General features: G+C 43.8%; 1 protein-coding gene across 1 annotated transcript in view; it reads left to right on the forward strand.

Annotated features, from left to right (window-relative positions):
- The window catches only part of LOC124804157 (4-coumarate--CoA ligase 1-like), a 68,152-nt gene extending 49,075 nt beyond the window's left edge, over positions 1-19,077 (forward strand). The window contains exon 9 of the mRNA XM_047264734.1: positions 18,938-19,077. Coding sequence (XP_047120690.1) covers positions 18,938-19,077 — 140 coding nt within the window. The remainder of the gene's footprint in view (positions 1-18,937) is intronic.
- The last annotated feature ends 674 nt before the right edge of the window (positions 19,078-19,751 follow it).

Below are 19,751 nucleotides of genomic sequence, written 5' to 3' on the forward strand. Positions count from 1 at the left end.
CGGGGCCCGATTGGACCTCTAGGACTAGAATGCGGATCTTTATCTATCTTAACCTCCTTGCTATTGCCAGTCTGCGTTGTATATCCTCTACGCTTCGGCCGACATTTGTCATTTTGGTTCCCTAAGAGGAAAACTCATCTACCCTTATTAGTGTCTCATTTCCTAATTTAATTCGCTCACCACCAGCTGATATAATTCTGCTACATTCCATTACACTGATTCCCCCTCTGTTGAAGTGCATTTTATAATCTCATTTCAAGACCATACGCATTCCGTTCAATTGCTTTTCGAAATCCTTTGCCAGCTCAGACAGATTTACATCTGCAACCCGCAATGTTTTTATTTCTTCTCCCTGAACTTAAATTCTCTTTCCAAATTTGTCCTCAGTTTCCTTTACAGATTGCTCGATGTTCGAACAGAATTACATCAGAAATAGACTACCATCCTGTCTCACTCCCTTCACAACTACATCTTCTCCATGTTTTTTTACTCTTATAACTGCAATATGCTGTCTGTACAAATTGTAAATCACTCCTGCCTGCGCGTATTTAACACTTGCTACGTTCCACAGTCCGATCCATAGAATGCCCGTTTTGGATTTGCTGATGACGGTATCCTCCTGAGAACTGCCCATCTGGGGATCCGAATGGAGACTATCTTACCTCTAGAGTATTTCATCCAAGTGGATGCCATCGTTATATGACCATACGTAATAGCATAACATTCTCGGGAAAAATACTGGCTGTAGTTTCTCCTTGCATCCAGTTGTTCCAGTATTAGCACAGCAAGGCCATCACGACTGGCATTACAACGTAAGGTCAATCATCCACACTGTTGCCACTGCAGCTACTGAAAAGGCTGTTGGTCCCTTCATGAGCCCCAAGTTTGTCTGGTCTGTCAGTAGATAACGCTCTATTATGATTGCAGGATCGGTACAGCTATCTATGTTGTTGAGGCAGTCAAGCCATCCCTGCCTCGACAAGGTGTATGGCTAATTGGGGATGACGGAAGCTATTTATTATTGTACCTAATCGTTTGATGGCACACAACGAAGATGGATTGTTGAGTATGTAGAAAAACCTGCCAAATGGGTAGGACTCGCGCTCTGAGAATTCCATATGAACTTAATCATGTATGTATATAGTAAATGTAATTTCGTGTGGCTTAATGGCCTGGTGCAACTTTTTCTACCGAACACGACTTTGGTGATTTGCATGTCCCTAAACTACTCCAGCTATACAATCGGGGAAAGAGGGCCTGCCGTCTCTCGTAGAATCCGAATTGTGTGTCTGAAACGGCCCGCTAAACCCCCAGGACAGGACAGGTAGTTTAAATTGTGGAAAGCCGCCAAAATAAGGGGCTGTCAGTTACACTCGAACATACAACTTTATTATCTGATTACAAGAGCCTAAAAAAATTTTTTTTAACACACAGCTTTAATCTTTGGGGCATAATTACCGGTTGAAAGCCACTTTAATTTAAAAACGGCTGAAGGCCGATAACTTAAAACGCAAGCATAATCATAAATTTAAAAGGCAAGCCTTGTCTTAAAACAGTTCTTTTTTAGGCTGAAGCCCAAAGATTCTGAGATTTTCAGAGCAAACAATTTGAATTCAAAATCGGCTGAAAGCCCAACAATTCAGGCTAAACAACATTAATTAAAAAAAAGGCCTTACGTAAAACAGTTCTTAATTAGGTAAAACTCAACCAAAACAGAAATTTAAAAGGCAAAGCCTTATCTTAAAACAGTTCTGTAGTTAGGCTGAAGGCTCAAAGAATCAGAAACTTCAAGAGCAAAAAAATTAGTTTCAAATCGGCTGAAGGCATAACACTTAAAATTCAACAACATTAAGATCTTTAAAATGCCAAAGATCTTACGTGAAACAGTTCTTTAAATTAGGCTGAAGGCCTAAAGAATTTTACGCCTTAAGGGCAAAACAATATTAATTTTAAAAAATCGGCTGGAAGCCATACAAGTACAAACAACAAGAACAAATGAAAAATGGCAGTACACCCAAGGGCGTTCAGATGTTCGAGAGTCGGCCTGGAATTCAAACACTAACGCTCGCTTGGGTGGGACAGGCAGTCGGGACACCGATTCAAGATCCGACGACAACCCAACCGCCCGACAGTCAACGGACCCAACGACAAGATAACTTAAGCTTCACCCGTCCAGTGCACAACAGCGAGTTCAAGGGAACAACGAAGAAGACATTGATTGGCGCCCACAACCAACCATACATGGAGCTGTCAAACTACACACCGTGCTGGACAGCAACAACACGATGAGGAAACAACACTGCCTGAAATTTACGTCAACGGTTAGGACAGGTAACCGGAACTTTAACGGCCACAAGTCAGTAGATCCCACTGGTGCGCTGCAATTCAAATAACCAAATGCAGTGAAACTCCACCAGAGGGTGGCTAGAATTTTCCAACTTGAAAACCACGTTGTTGCTGCGGGAATATCCCAACAGCCGCCCGGAGTGGCCGAGCGGTTGTAGGCGCTACAGTCTGGAGCCGCGCGACCGCTAAGGTCGCAGGTTCGAATCCTGCTTCGGGTATGGATGTGTTGATGTCCTTAGGTTAGATAGGTTTTACTAGTTGTAAGTTCTAGGGGACTGATGGCTCAGAAGTTATGTCCCATAGTTCTCAGAGCCATTTGAGCCACTTTTGAATATCCAACAGCCGACAACGAACTCCAAACGACACAGTATGGTCTTGACTTGCTGGTAGATTAAATCAAAACTCAACTTTCATGTCCAGGGTTGGTGAACCGCGGACCTCGTAGCAATGGGGACAGCCCCACACACTCCGACACCGCATAGAGACAGCTAGCGGCCCCCGGCCAAACTACGTCCCGGGGAGAATTCCTCGCTGCTCCACGCCAACCGACCGGCTGGTCGCACACCGCCCAGCCGGAAACGATAAGCGCCAGGTCAAAGATTGTTCAAGCTGCGAGTATTCATACACACCTCTGCTGCCACCCGCAGCAGGAAAGGATAACAGCATAATCGCGATAACCGCGGGAGACCAAACACAGAATCGTAACGAAGGTTTAATCCAGCGCATACCACGAGCCAGCCACGGCTCAGTGTTGTTTCTGCCGCCTCCTCACATCGTCGAGAGGTGAAGGCTATGTCAAAATGAAGGCTTAAAAATCTATCGACCAATCGATATTCGATCCCTCGACTTCTCGGTTTCCAGGTGCTCGGTGCAGCGCTAAACTATCAGGTCTGACACGTATGAGAGGCGGTCAATATTTACTGCAACGCATCTGTATCTGAAAGCAAGGTTGGTCTCCTTCAAGATTCCAATATACCGTGTTATTCTCCACTCTTTTTGCTACAAAACACTATTTTTCAACATAACCTCGGTTCACTACGACGGCATTATGCCACCTTACTCGGAGGGCCTGTATTCCCGCATGTCACTATCACTGGTCGATGTCGAAGTCAACGTCTTGTTGCATCAGTAATCACCCTATCATCCATGTGCTGCTTCCTGAAGAGCACATCCTTCATTCGGCCAAACAGACGGAAGACTCGAGAACCGACGTGTAAGGTGGATGAGAAAGAGCAGTGCAAAGAAGCTGTGTGAGCAATTCTCAGGTGCGCAGACTCGTGCGAGCCCTTGCGCTGGCATGGAGAGAGAGAAGTTCTTTTGTGTCTTTGTGACGACGAACACAGTGAAGTCATTTCTTCAGATTTCTTGTGGGTAGCACAATACTCTTCATCGTTGCGTAACGAGAGAGCTTATGAAACAGAGTAATCCAACCAGAGTCCCAGAAGACCGTCGTTATAACTTTAACTGTTCAGTTCCGACTTTGAAATTTCTGCGGAGGGCAGGCAATATGGTGTCAATCCATGGATTGGCGTTTTGTTTCCCGCTCGCCATTTTGAACTCGTGTTTTATCTCATGTGTAGATGTTCGATAAAAGATTGCACGCTCAGTCTCGTAACGCACAACCAATTCCTTCGATACCGTTTATAGTCTTCTGTTAGGCGGTGAGGAACACAGCGGTCTCACACCATTGAGTACCCCAATTGGTGCACAAATAGGTCAGCACTACAAAGACATCCAGTTGACCAGCGAAGTGCCGGCCGGGGTGGCCGGGGGGTTCTAGGCGCTACAGTCTGGAACCCGGCGACCGCTACGGTCGTAGTTCTAAGTTCTAGGGGACTGATAACCTCAGAAGTTAGGTCCCATAGTGCTCAGAGCCTTTTGAACCATTTTGACCAGCGAAGTGTTTGATTGTGAGCTATTGGTCATCTCGAATGACTGTGTCTGCACGTTCCACACGGCATGATGGAAATCTGACAGGTTTCCGCGACGTTGTTGCCCAACGACTCGCTCTGCTTTTGTTCGCTGGGACGTCTCCGTAGACATCTGCAAGCGCACATGAATGTTAGTGAAACTCTGGTTTTCCGCCAAAAACAAATCAATGACAGCTCTCTGCTTGGAAGGCATACCAATTACAGCATGTATAGCGCCGCCATCTATTGAAACTTCATGAAACTATAGGGGCTAAAGAGGAAATATTCCTCTATGGCCCGCACCAAATTTCAAATTTTGTCAACCGAAACTGGCCGAGCAACAAAATGTTCCGTTACTTATTCAACGCCCATCGTACATATAGTTCATTTACATGTTCTGGACGAGTGAGTTTAGGGTATCAGAGTATGTGTCACATATTGCCGTATCTTTTCATCGTAATGAGTTAGAACCTTAAATTTTGTTCACCGCCAGGAGCTCGTAGAACTTAGTATTTCAAATTTATTTACCCGTTAAAGAGAAATTAAATTTTTCAGTCCACAACGTGACTCAAATTTAAACTTGTTGCAAATACCCGTTCCTGAGAAATAAGGGCCTTATCAGTCGGACAGAGAACAGACAGGCATGCGGACAAAAGGTGATCCATGAGGGTTATGTTTTTACGGATTCAGGTACGGATCCCTAAAAACGGCAAGCAACATAATGAAACAGCTCATAGTTACAATGGTTGTCAAGGTATTCTCTGACTGGAAAGAAAGGAGCACAAGACACCAAAATACAAAGGAAAAAGCTCAAATATATCACGTAACCAAGTTTATAAAATTTTCTTATTCACTTGACTACATCCTGCACACATATCAAGACCTTACTGTATACAAGTGGAAATTATAACTGCTTAACTGAAGGACAAGATTCAATTCCTTATTTTGGATAACTGAGTTTTCAAATGGTTCAAATGGCTCTGAGCACTATGTTACTTAACTCCTGAGGCCATCAGTCCCCTATAACTTAGAATTACTTAAACCTAACTAACCTAAGGACATCACACACATCCATGCCCGAGGCAGGATTCGAACCTGCGACCGTAGCTGTTCACGCTGTTACAGACTGTAGCGCCCAGAACCGCTCGGTCCTCCGGCCGGCAACTGAGTTTTCCTTTATCAGTCGTCTCCCTACCTTTCTCTCTTTCTATCTTACTAACTTTGACCTACGATAAACCGTTGACAGTAATTTAATTAAAAATTAGGTAGTATTTATAGTCATGAACTCTCATACTCCAACAAATAAAGAAATCGTTTTGAAAATTATGTCCAAAATTTTAGTTCCTGGTGAATTCATTACATTTGATAGTAGCAAATATTTTAGAAAGGAATTTATGTGTTTAATTTCTTCATTGATAGACAGTCCGCAAAAGAGTAGGCTGACAAGCAAGTCACATTCAGTGATGAGTGTTGACTTCTGATAACACTCGTCGAGTGTGTATGTTTAAGAGAAATTTACGTGAGTTCTATACGTTAGCTTTGTCTTTGCTTCTAGATGATGATGATGATGTCTTCCCCAAACACATTTAGCATCACTGCACGTTTTCCTTAACAAGACTAAATCATTTGATCCTAAAAGTTCTAGAACTCCTGCTTGTTATCAACTCACAGGTGCCGAAAAAGCACGAAATCAAGTACAAAAACTTTTCTCTCTCAGAGTAGTGGTATTGTTTTGGTACGTAATATGGTTACGTAATTTTCGAGTAAGGCACTTCGTAAGCTTTCAGACTTTTTTCGAATTCATTTGGTATGGCTTCGCCGACAAACTTTGAACAAAAATTGATCAAACATAGCTTTCTTTGTGTAGGACTATTTTCTTTATGAATTATTGGAGACAAGGGAGACGGGTTTGGGAAGTAAGCTTACTGATCTTTCTACTCCCAGCTTATAATATTAAAAAAAAGTTACCTTCGCTATTTATAGTAGAATTTGGAGGAGGAGTATCTGCAATTTACGTTGACTGTGTTCCCCTCTCCTATCCCTTAAAAAAATAACTTCAATGCATTAACTACAATGTAAGACCATTCATACTTTCTCTTGCAACATATTAATTTAACAGTTGCCGATGTTAAAACAGTTTTCAAAAATATGCATCAGGTAGACTCCTGGAATATTACTTTTCAGTTCTCCTTAAAAAAGGCAAAAATGTACATTACGAACTTTAAGTGAGAACATGACTGTTTCTGATATCAAATGAAACAACAAGTTTACTGTTACCAGTCACTATTTATCTCCACGACGCATTTTGAAAGCATGAACTTCCTTCGTCAGGTGAATATGTGGATGTATACAGAATGCAAGTGGGATGTTGCGACTTTGGAGTAATCTGTAGCACTATCTCACTTCATTTGTAAGTTTCTAGTGTAAAAAAAGATTTAACTTTTATCAGCTGCTGATATTAAAGGTATAGATGTAATTAAGTAGTCGGAGTTATGAAAAGGTTTCTTTACCAACCTGAAGGTTGTTATAACCTTGTACCTACACATAACATCAATTTTAGGTTAACATGTTCGACATATGGTTTACGTCGTCGTAAGGAATCGCGTACGCCACGAATTCTAAGGGTCTAACTAAGCTCTAATAATAGTTACAATTTTACATCATTCTAGGAGGCAAAAGTGCATAAAATCCAGGCAACTACCAACAACCAGGAAGAAATTCTTCAAACACTCAAGACTAAGATGTTATGAGATTGCGTCTGCTGTATGCAAATTGCGCAGCGACCTTCCGCAGTACGGCCCTGTCTGCGGGGTTGCCTGCTCAGCAGACGTAAGCAGTATAGCTACATTATAGTTCTCGTCAGACCCGCGGGGGGACACAAACTTTGCCAAAGGGCACCAACGTGACCGAAGTACTGTGGGACGTCAGTCACGTGCACTGAACTAGAGCCTGATAGAATCCTTCCTCTCACAGCGTATTTTGGGGGTCGCACTGCCCAGCTACAGTTAGTTGTCTACGAGTACTATGGAAGTTGACTACGAGAGTCACTTGGAGCTCTGCAGTGGTCTGCGAGGTGCGGCGGGGCGAGGTCGGTTCGTACTTCTCTTATTAAATGTCCACCTACCTCAGTACGGCTTCCATTCTACGTCCCTTCACTCTGCAATTGTACGTACTTACTAGACAGCGAAAAAACAGCGTTGAAGAAAACAGGCCTAATACCTACCATCCAGAGGCCGCGTAACTCTAGCTGCGAAACAGTTCCTGCAAGTTCATTTTTTCCAATATTTCGGGCGGTGGTATAATGTACTTTGATTTTAATAAGTGTCCGAAAATTCCAAGACAAGGCTTTTTATTGTTTAGGCAACAATTGGGAATGGCTATCAAGTCCACATTTAGTGAGATATTACTATATCATTCTCAGTTCAAAGACAAATCAACTAATTTCACACGGAAAAGCAGCCAGAAATCGATTTCCAGTCTGACCCGATGGAATACACTAACTAGCAATCACTGATCTTCTACTATAAGTGAGTTTCACATTCGGTCTTATCAGTGGTTTTCTATAATAGAAGTGTTCGCCAAGTGTTCCATAATGAACGCAGAAAATGCCACGTGAATTTTTCACTAAAGGCCGAAATTTCACTAACTCATAACTTTCAAACAAATCAATCCAGAAATGTCCCGTTTCATCAAAATGTGCATAACTGCAACAGCTTTAGTCATGATTCGTACAAAATTCGAGGAACTCAATATTCCTTCATTTTACACATAATGCGCACTGTGACATCTAACATGACCTTATACATCCGATAGCTAGCGAGCGACTATCTCGATGCTACTCCACTCTCTGCATATCTAACTTTCTGTATGTGGGAACCTCTTTATTCTGATTGGCTGATCAGTCTGACTGACCAATCAGAATGATCCTTCTATATCACTCTTGCGGCAAAACTTGCCTAAGCCAATCACTCTTCAGAAAGTTATTTACGTCATTCCAAAATGGAGATATTAATATAATGTTTAATAAAAAGATCGAAATGAAAAAATAATCTTGAAATTAATTTAGAAACCGATTACACTTACAACTGATATTCTGGCTGCTCTTTTATAAAAGTACGCACACCTCGACATACGTCATCAGCAACGTGGGTACAATATATCTTTCTCACGGTCCAATTTCGACAAGTTTTACAGAAAACAATATTGAATTTTAATGTATGTCCACATACACACTCTCATTCATTCCAGTTTATTCACACAACATGATAACCAAATATTAACTTTTCATTAATTTTATACTAAAAATGCAATGTAACTAAAGTTTCTGAAAAGAAAAAATCCAATTAAGTTATGTTATATCCTGAAAATTCTGGTAATGACTTCAAATGATAACAAAAGACCAACTGTTATTATTCCTAACAAACTTTTGTGAACTGATTGTCGGTTTTATGGCATAAGTACTTTTTTCAGTCTCCGAAACTATAACAGATAAAAAGCCGAAGCCGGCCGCTGTGATCGAACTGTTCTAGGCGCTTCAGTCCGAAACCGCACTGCTGCTACGGTCGCAGGTTCGAATCCTGCCTCGGGAATGGATGTGTGTGATGTCCTTAGGTTAGTTAGGTTTAAGTCTAGGGGATTGATGACCTCAGATGTTACGTCCTATAGTGCTTAGAGCCATTTCTTAGAAAAAGTCGAAATTTGGATGAGATCTACTGAATAACAAAAACTAGTATACCAAGTTTGAAACGAATTGGATAATATTTACTATGGTTTATTTACATTCGTAGGGAGTATGTATATACGTTCGTACTAGACGACACAGTAGTCCGTTCTCACGCTGTCTCGTAGCGATAGCTGTGTTATAAGTCATCGCTAAGACACAATTCTGCAGCCTCCTTTCAGCCAACGGCTCCAAGTCTGCGTATCTTACTGCAATAAATGTTATTCCGTAATAATCTGCTACGTTACAATGTGTTTACATACTGGACGATATCGTACAAGCTAGCATATCTCGAATGCACTTGGAATCTGGGACAAGCTAACTGTTTAGTTTAAATCTTTGTGACCGAGTGACTTTTGCTTGGACACCATTCAGAAAAGAGAATTGTATTCGCACTGTTTGTAATAAATGTTGTGACATCGATTCGTTCTGTGCTTCATAGTTGTTAGTTACAATGATAAACGAAGACAAGAACTGTGCGTGCACAATACAGCATTTGGCGACAGTTGTCTCACCACTAACCAAAGGAGGAACAAACAAAATTCAACAAACTAAACAATCGCCAGTGTTGTAACAGTGCCTACAAACAACCTTTGGCGCACGGCAATAGGGTACTTGGCTGCTTTCTGAAAACTGTCTTAAATTATTATATCATTGTAGGCTCCTAACATACTTTTTTCCTCAGAAACGAAAAAGAAAATCAGTAATTAGAAAACCGCCTAAAACGCTCCATTCGAGTCATGTGATGCCTGTAACGTCATTGTCTAGCTCGCTGCTCCTACTCCCTTATGTTAGTTCAGTGACGTTTTGCTTTCGAATATATGTTTCGGAAAATGGTTTACAAATGTTGTGTAGTATCACATTGTACAAGTACATACAGGGTGGAGAAAAACTGTGTTACGAATTTTAATTCTGGATAGCTGATGCCAGTAGGAATCAAAATTACTAATGTTATGTAGGTAGACACCGCACAATTTGTAAACTACGGAAACTTGGCGCCACGCGCTCCGATTGGCTGCGGGATTGCCCTGTGGCCGGATGCTCTGGACAACGCATGACCGCGAATGCTTTGCCTGTCGGAGATAGCGATGTATCGAAGGCGGCCCGCTCGCTTGATGGTAGTGCACCAGCCTTCCACACTGGGGGCCCGACACATCCTTTGTAGTTTCATGATAAGGCGTACCGTTAACAAACCCTTCTCTTACAAATTATGTCGGCCCTGAAAAGGGCCTCTTTTGTAGCTAGGGTATTGTTAACTTAAAGCAGATGCTCGAACTGGCGACCCTCTGACGCGGCAAAAGCATGGTAACGTCGAACGGTGTTTCGTCGAACTCTTTCAAAGATTCCTGGCATTGGCCTGATGTGATTGGTGGCATGCTGAGTGCGATCCATTAATTTCTCGTCGGTCATCCGAGTGGGTGAACTAGGACCTGGAAAAATCCCCACTGGAAAGAGTCCGGTGGCGTGAGCTCTGGTGATCGCGGGGGTCATGTCCTACGAGCATTCCTGCCAATTACCCGGCCGTCGAGAAGTTTATTTAAATATCAGCGCACAGCACGACTGTTATGTGCCGGCGCCCCAACATGCTGCAACCACTTGCACAGCAGTATGTCTAGTGGAATATCTTCCAGCAGGCTGGGTAGAGTTTCTTTCAAAAACTTAGGTAATTTACCCTGGTAAGTCGAGGAGGTAGACGGACCGGCCCAATCAGAAGGTCACCCACAATGCCTGCCGAAATATTGAGCAAAAAGCGTTCCTGGTGCCCATGGACGTACGTGACGTGAGGTTTTCCCCGTGCCCAGTAATGAACGTTACGAGTGTTGTAAGGGCCATCCCGATGGAAGGTGCACTCGTCGGGCCGCGCGGGATTAGCCGAGCGGTCTGGGCGCTGCAGTCATTGACTTTGCGGCTGGTCCCGGCGAAGGTTCGAGTCCACCCTCGGGCATGGGTGTCTGTGTGTTTGTCCTTAGGATAATTTAGGTTAAGTAGTGTGTAAGCTTAGGGACTGATGACCTTAGCACTTGAGTCCCATAAGATTTCACACATATTTGAACATTTTTTTGCAATCGTCGGTAAACAACACAATGGCGGGGAAGTCGGGATCTCGTGCAACACGCAGTAGAAACCACCGGGAAAACTCTAGCCGGTGTTCATAGTCCGCCACAGGATTTAGATCTTGAGCAGGCTGGAAACTAAATGGATGATGGCCGTCATCTCTCAAAACCTCCCTGACTAACCTATGAGTGACCCGCATGTCGTGTCCAACCACTCGAGTACTTGTCGTAGGTGCTTCCTCGAAGCGCTCAATAACAGTCTCTTCAAATGCAGCATGCCGTCGTGTTGAGGTCTTCCAGCATCATCCATCACCATGATATCCCGCTAACGAGCCTGGTTCGCCAAGTCGTCGGTGAATTGCTGTAAACGTTTGCGGGTGTGTGTGGCGTCTTGCTGGGTACCGTTCCTCGTACAAACGTCGAGCTTCATGCGCATTACCGTCAGCTAGTCCATAAACAAAAACCATATCTCGTTCTTCAAACGAATACTGTGCCGGCATGCTCACTGTATGACTAAATCGCAGGTCACGTGTGTGTGTGCTCCGAAGCGAAGCTTATGTGTGAATGCCTCTGACGTGAGGTGGAGACAAACAGCAAGACCTTTTCGACACTTGCACGTATCACGTTCGGACGGCGATGGGGTGAGGGACGTTTGTATGTGTGAACCGACAACCATAACGCTGCCCGTCAACCGAAGAACGGCAACAGGGGAATCTCACGGCCAAACAGAGCGCGTTGTCGACCAACAAAGCATTAGTAATTTTGGTTGCTACTGGCATCAGCTATCCAGGGTTAAAATTTCGTGAGACTATTTTTCTCCACCCAGTATATAAAAACAGCTGAAAAATTGTTTTTGAATGTTCCGGAGTATGAGAATATTCGCAAAATGTGGTTGCACTCTACCGGCAAATTGCTACCGCTTCCACGCACACGTTCACTAAGTTAATTAAAAATATGTTTACGTTAGAGATATGCTTTCCCTCTGTTACAGGGAAGGACAGCGCCATTTAGCGAAAGAAAACTCTCAGTGAAAATTGTCGTTATATCCAATATCATGCTCGTAATTTTATTTGTCAAGCGACTCGACAATCCTCTCATATTCAGAAGTACAACTCTTCACCACACCGATGAGAAACAAATTATTACTGTGTATTCCTTGTTGATTACTTGCGCTTACGATTCCAATTGCTGTTCACACACGTCACGTTCAAAAAGATATTTTGTAGTTAGTGTGACCACACAGGTTTTACTTTATGAGAAACTAAGTTCTTTTTATCTTCGTACTGTCCAGCTAGGGTCCTTATTGTTTAAACTTTTAAAGTTTCGTTATCTTACATAAAGATGGAGTAAGTCTGCTTCAGACACTGACGTTAGTTTACACTCACGAACATCACAGGCCTTATGTTGGTGTTATGTGCGTGCTGTGCTCGCTTTGTTTCTCTCCGTACAAAAAACCTCAACGTCCTAAACTTCGTTATACTGTGGGCGTATGACGGTATCTACACTACTAGCAATGCTTTCCAAAATTGCGAATTGTTTGTTCGGGTAGTAAATGCATTTATCAAATGGTTCTGAGCACTATGGGACTTAACTGCTGAGGTCATCAGTCTCCTAGATCTTAGAACTACTTAAATATAACTAACCTAAGGACATCACACACATCCAAGCCTAATTCAGGATTCGAACCCGCGACCGTAGCGGTCGCGCCGTTCCGGACTGTAGCTCTTAGAACCGCTCTTCCACCCGGCCGGCATGTATTTATCCTCTGTTGTCCATTTCATAGATTACGATTAATGTGAAGCTATAAATGACACATCCTACCATCGAAAATACTGCTACAATCAGTCTTGCTAAGGCTATTTTTGTATTTCGTGTGAAATTTTTAATAGTAAATGACAATTCCTGGAGTCGAACATGTGACGTCTTGCAACGCTGGTAGATACATATCCATTATGGCAGAAAGCGCCTGCTAGGATGTGTGTGTCTACTGAATTTCTTGCGTTTCAGTACTAAGATTTGGCAAGAATAACTTTTTTGTACTTTGGCTCCTAGCTCATGACTGGTAGTCGACAATCTACACTCCTGGAAATGGAAAAAAAGAACACATTGACACCGGTGTGTCAGACCCACCATACTTGCTCCGGACACTGCGAGAGGGCTGTACAAGCAATGATCACACGCACGGCACAGCGGACACACCAGGAACCGCGGTGTTGGCCGTCGAATGGCGCTAGCTGCGCAGCATTTGTGCACCGCCGCCGTCAGTGTCAGCCAGTTTGCCGTGGCATACGGAGCTCCATCGCAGTCTTTAACACTGGTAGCATGCCGCGACAGCGTGGACGTGAACCGTATGTGCAGTTGACGGACTTTGAGCGAGGGCGTATAGTGGGCATGCGGGAGGCCGGGTGGACGTACCGCCGAATTGCTCAACACGTGGGGCGTGAGGTCTCCACAGTACATCGATGTTGTCGCCAGTGGTCGGCGGAAGGTGCACGTGCCCGTCGACCTGGGACCGGACCGCAGCGACGCACGGATGCACGCCAAGACCGTAGGATCCTACGCAGTGCCGTAGGGGACCGCACCGCCACTTCCCAGCAAATTAGGGACACTGTTGCTCCTGGGGTATCGGCGAGGACCATTCGCAACCGTCTCCATGAAGCTGGGCTACGGTCCCGCACACCGTTAGGCCGTCTTCCGCTCACGCCCCAACATCGTGCAGCCCACCTCCAGTGGTGTCGCGACAGGCGTGAATGGAGGGACGAATGGAGACGTGTCTTCTTCAGCGATGAGAGTCGCTTCTGCCTTGGTGCCAATGATGGTCGTATGCGTGTTTGGCGCCGTGCAGGTGAGCGCCACAATCAGGACTGCATACGACCGAGGCACACAGGGCCAACACCCGGCATCATGGTGTCGGGAGCGATCTCCTACACTGGCCGTACACCACTGGTGATCGTCGAGGGGACACTGAATAGTGCACAGTACATCCAAACCGTCATCGAACCCATCGTTCTACCATTCCTAGACCGGCAAGGGAACTTGCTATTCCAACAGGACAATGCAAGTCCGCATGTATCCCGTGCCACCCAACGTGCTCTAGAAGGTGTAAGTCAACTACCCTGGCCAGCAAGATCTCCGGATGTGTCCCCCATTGAGCATGTTTGGGACTGGATGAAGCGTCGTCTCACGCGGTCTGCACGTCCAGCACGAACGCTGGTCCAACTGAGGCGCCAGGTGGAAATGGCATGGCAAGCCGTTCCACAGGACTACATCCAGCATCTCTACGATCGTCTCCATGGGAGAATAGCAGCCTGCAATGCTGCGAAAGGTGGATATACACTGTACTAGTGCCGACATTGTGCATGCTCTGTTGCCTGTGTCTATGTGCCTGTGATTCTGTCAGTGTGATCATGTGATGTATCTGACCCCAGGAATGTGTCAATAAAGTTTCCCCTTCCTGAGACAATGAATTCACGGTGTTCTTATTTCAATTTCCAGGAGTGTAGTTACAATATACGAAACCATTTGCAAAAGTTCTCTCATTCCTCAGTTTCGAGCGAGTTTAATGATGTTCCAGGGAGCAGGGAAGAGAATTTCCACCGTTGCACATATCGCCGCTCTAAATGAGTGGAGCATAAACGGATCAACTTTCACAAGGATTCCACTATCAGCGTTTACAACCTTCCTATCTATTGTCACGTAAAAGTTTAACTGCGTTTTCCATCACTAAATAGATAAACCGTATGCCGAAAAAGTATGTAAAATCCTTGCAACTTCCGCTATCACACATGTAACACACGTGTAACTTCGTCTTACTCCTAGTCGGTAACGTGATCAGAGCTTCAGCCAATAACAGAGCGTTTTCGATCACGTGACTGAATCTTGATAGTCAACGATTTTTAAGCTTTAATTACATAAAAGTAAGAAGTATTTTGTGAGAATATTGACTGTAAATGCTGTTTGAAAGCGCAGCCTTCTAATACCTACTATGTTTTTCGGCTATTTCTGCATCTCAAGAGACAATCGTTAGCACGGCACTCTGTAGGCTCGGAGGGGACTGATGACCTCAGATGTTAAGTCCCATAGTGCTTAGAGCTATTTGAACCATTTTGTTTGCTCGGCTGGGCTTACACTACTTGGCTCACAGTGGCGCTACGACCTTCGTACATTAGCTAAACTCTACCATTTTAACGGAACTGTCACTTAAGTGCCAGCACAGGGTATGCTCGCAGACTTGGAGCATTCAGAGGGCACCAGCCACAGTACAACAGGAGTGCTGCGTCCCCATAGACGGTACGGCAGCTAAGACAGTTACTGCAGCGCCGCCCTGGGGGGCGCTACGAGTCATTGACTTGCTGCACTTCATTACTCATAACGGCCATCTATAAGGTTCTGGGATTTAATAACAAATACAGTGCACACAGCTGCTCAACTAAAAACCTTTGCTGTCGAATCGCGCACAATCACATGAGGAACCTCATATTCTTAGAAATGACTACGCTAACAAGTGAAGTATCAAACATTTTGTGTGTGTATTCCAATGGCTCTGAGCACTATGGGACTTAACAGCTGAGGTCATCAGTCGCCTAGAACAGAGAACTACTTAAACCTAACTAACCTAAGGACATCACAAATATCCATGCCCGAGGCAGGATTCGAACCTGCGACCGTAGCGGTCGCGCAGCTCTAGATGAAGCGCCTAGAACCGCTCGGCCACACCGGCCGGCTGTGTGTGTGTGTGTGTGTGTGTGTGTGTGTGTGTTTTTATTATCAGTAGCATTTTGATGAACTCTCTTCACAAATTCCGTAAGAGCCGAAATGGTATATATGGAGCAAATGTCTGTTGCGTATGTGTAATGAAGGACAAAATTAAAACAAAAAAAAAAAGCGGTGTGGCGTCATTCCCAACCCAAGCTGTCATCTATGTGCCCTGTGCACAACGGATACATTTAACACTCTGTATATATTAGTGGCACAATGTCATCCTGAAATAAATTCATGAAAGTAATGTAAATGGGATTTTTATTGCTATGAGCATGATCCATTTACAGCTGCTTCAGCGTATCACACGTAAAACTCCCTTTCTAATCATACAAGATGTGTAAGTTAACTATTAGGCTAATATTTTAACACAATTAAACCATTGACTAGCGCTGGAAAATCAGAAGTCTCAGCTTCTACTAATTTTCTCTTTGAAAGTTAACTAAACCACAAATTGACAGTTAAGAGGAAGCCACAACGCTGTACGACTAAAGTATTGGAAGAGCCACATCTAGGCAGTGTGGAACGTCACTCAAATCTGATGTTGCCTCTATGCATCTGCAGTTCTCGAGGTCCCAGCAACAACTGTCTTTTCGAACACTTCCTCTGCAGAGATATTCGCACAGCTTTGGTTGCGTTACCTAGTTATGAGTCGGCAGCTTCATCGACCTTACTCAGACCTTCAATATTGATTTTCTATCAGCTGTGTGTTGAATAAGGGAAAAAAATCTCCCTAGGTGACATTCTGGAACTTAGGCTCTCTTTGTCTATTTGAAATGAAGCCAGCTACGCTTTCTGCAGGAAAGAGTACATCCACAATTAAGCGCTGGCCTGTGATTTGTTCATTTTGTATTCCGGTGGTTAACACCGTAGTTTTGGCGGCAAGGAAGGTCGCTCCGTAGCAAACCGATACATCTGTCTGTAAGGGGACCCGTCGTTTCTTTGCAACCCTTTCGATTTACCATCCACGCTTCTGGTGGTGATTTTCACCTACCACGGTTTGGTACGTTAGACATGTGTAATGTATAGGGGTTGGACAAAAATATGCAAGACCATGAGAAAGAAACGCATGAACGGAACTACCGATGCTATGCAAGCTTGCAGGTTGCACCTTTGTATTTGGCCGCAAACGGCACCTATGCAATATCCTCGACGCGTTGAATGTATCACTCGTAGTCATAAAAATATTCTGAGTAGTCGTGAGTGCATTATCTCGGAGCTCAGTGCCTTCTAAAGTGGGCAAATTATTGGTAATCGTCGCTGGGTCCTTCCGTAAGTAGGGTAGCCAGATTGTTTGGTGTTTCTAGAGGCGCCACATCGACCATTTATACCGCCTGCAGGGAATACGGAAAAGCATCAACCTCTAAGTCAACGCGAACGAAAGTGTAGGTTCAGTGGTCGTGACTGACCGTTATTAAAGAGGATTGTGACGAGAAATACGAGGTCAACTGCAAAAGCATCGCACAAGCGAATGCCCGCACTCTCGAACACTGTCACACCGAAACAAGACGTAGGGAGCTCCGTAATCAGGGAACCGAGGACGTGTTGGAGTTCCAAAACCAGTCATCAGTGATGAAAATACCAGTAACAAGATAACTTGATACCGAAGGCTTAAAACCTGGTCTATGAAGCAATTATGCAGAAATGTCATTTCATCTGATGTTTCTTGTTTCACAGTGTTTCCATCTTCTGGTCGAGTTTACGTCTCAAGAGTGAAACATTGTCGATTTTTGCAGATCAGGTCCGGCGCATGCTACAGTGTTGGTTCCCTAATGGTCATGCTGTGTTACAACACTACAGTGCCCCGCATCACACACCTAGGAGCATCCAGGCCTGGATTTGTGTGCGCAAGATAAATTGTTGCATCTCTTGCGGGCACCACCATCACCAAATCTGAATATTATTGAGCCGTCGTGGTCTACTTTGCAGAGAACGGTGCAAGACCGCTTTTTACCTCGCTTATCGTTACCTGAACTTGCCACTATTATACAGAATTAATGATACAAGATTTTCTTCGCAAACATACAGGACCAGTATTTGTCTATTCCGACACGACTGGAAGCTGTTTTGAATGGCAGCGAATTTCCTACACCATATTAAACATGGTAATATGTTATATTTATGGTGCTTCCAAATTTCTGCTCACACCTGTGTAGTTTTGAGTGATCGACATACGTTGCACCAAGAGCCTTACTTGCAGTCCTGACTACGTATGCTAACGAAAAATGCAATGTTGGCAACGTTTCTAACATTTTTGGAAGGTGTCGCCGAAGACAACACTTGGAAACAATTTAAGCGTTGACAGCACACTTATTTGGATGTCCGTTGAAACGATATGCAGAAAACAGTGCTCTGTGATTATTGGCTGTCTTGTCCTAACTGACGTCAAACTTACAACACCAGGTTGAACCCCATGTGAAGATGGATCTTGTGAAAAAACAGATCCCATACGTTTTTCCATTCGCTTTGTGTGTGTGTGTGTGTGTGTGTGTGTGTGTGTGTGTGTGTGTGTGTGTGTGCGGGCGGGCGGCCGGGGAGGGAGGAGAGGTACAAATTAAGAAAAACATTTCACTCATGCAAACTTTTATTAACGTCACACTTGTTCGTGTAAAACGGTTGTTGACATCCGGACCAATGGTGGTGCTTCATCATAATGTTTCTCACGATGAAGTCTGAACGTACAGTGGAAACATTTATCACTGCCAACAACTTCTGATGCGTACATTTACATCAGCATCTCATCTATCTCTATTGATTGTTTTTGACAAACTGTTACGTAGCATTGTGCTCTAATGGCTGTTACAAAGCTATTCACAGGCACTACGCTTGACTCTCGCAGAAAATTATCTGCAACAGCTTAGTGTGTTCAAAGCTGCTTCTGTAACGCATTTAGATATAAGTCATCCCCTGAGAACTACGTAGGTGCAATTTAAAGTTATAATAAAACATTAGTCACTATTTTTACATATCATGGTGTGGGTTTTACCATTATTATTATCATCTAACATTGCTGCAAGTTACCCCCACATCTGGTGTGTTGTTATACCTATCATTAATAGGGAACCCCTTATGTGCTACACCACTGTTGTCTACGTAACCCACAGTTCTCACTGCAGAGAAATGAAGACGCGGCATGTGTTGCATTTCAGAGAAAGCCCGGGGCAGCGAGGAGAAGCTGCTACATGGGGGTGTCTTCCTAGTAGACTCCATCCCTCGCATGGCCACTGGAAAGGTCAGCAGGGGGCAACTGCGGCAGTCTCTCCTGGAGAGGATCAAAGGAAGGGCCTAAGTACATTCTCAGGAATAGCAACTGACGTCTTCTGCGCTTCACTGCAGTCTCACATGGCAACGAGTACTACGTGCAGCATCTTCCGTACGGCTTTGGTCTACATAATAACTCACTTGGTATCCCATGTGCATCTTTGTTAACTGGTGTAGTATTACTTCTGTAATAAATTGAACGAGCTTTACTTTAATAAGAGCTCAGTCAAAATGAATTAATGTCAATCACGAGACAAGCTGTCAAATGTAGTTCTCCAGTACGGAAAAAATGTGCAAAATATTTAATAATATATCAGTTCTAACAGTTAGCAGATCAACCGAATGATGTCAAACAACATTCCGAATTTCAGTCTGTCAGCGTTGAAGGGAATTTAACAGGCTTTATTTCTTCACGTTTCGATCTCCTTTAGATTATCTTATGGACGAAATGTTTGCTACTTTGCCGTTATCTAGGTTATTGTGTAAAAGTTGGTCAGATGTTTCCTACGCTAGCAGGGGTCTGGTGCTAAAAGTGGTCTAGAAGCTATGTGGGACATCCTAGACCGTATATATATATATATATATATATATATATATGTATATATATATATATATATATATATATATATATATATGTGTGTGTGTGTGTATTCAAAAAATGGTTCAAATGGCTCTGAGCACTATGGGACTTCTGTGGTCATC

This window comes from Schistocerca piceifrons, chromosome 1 (genome assembly GCF_021461385.2).
Source record: "Schistocerca piceifrons isolate TAMUIC-IGC-003096 chromosome 1, iqSchPice1.1, whole genome shotgun sequence".
Classification (NCBI taxonomy): Eukaryota; Metazoa; Arthropoda; class Insecta; order Orthoptera; family Acrididae; genus Schistocerca; species Schistocerca piceifrons.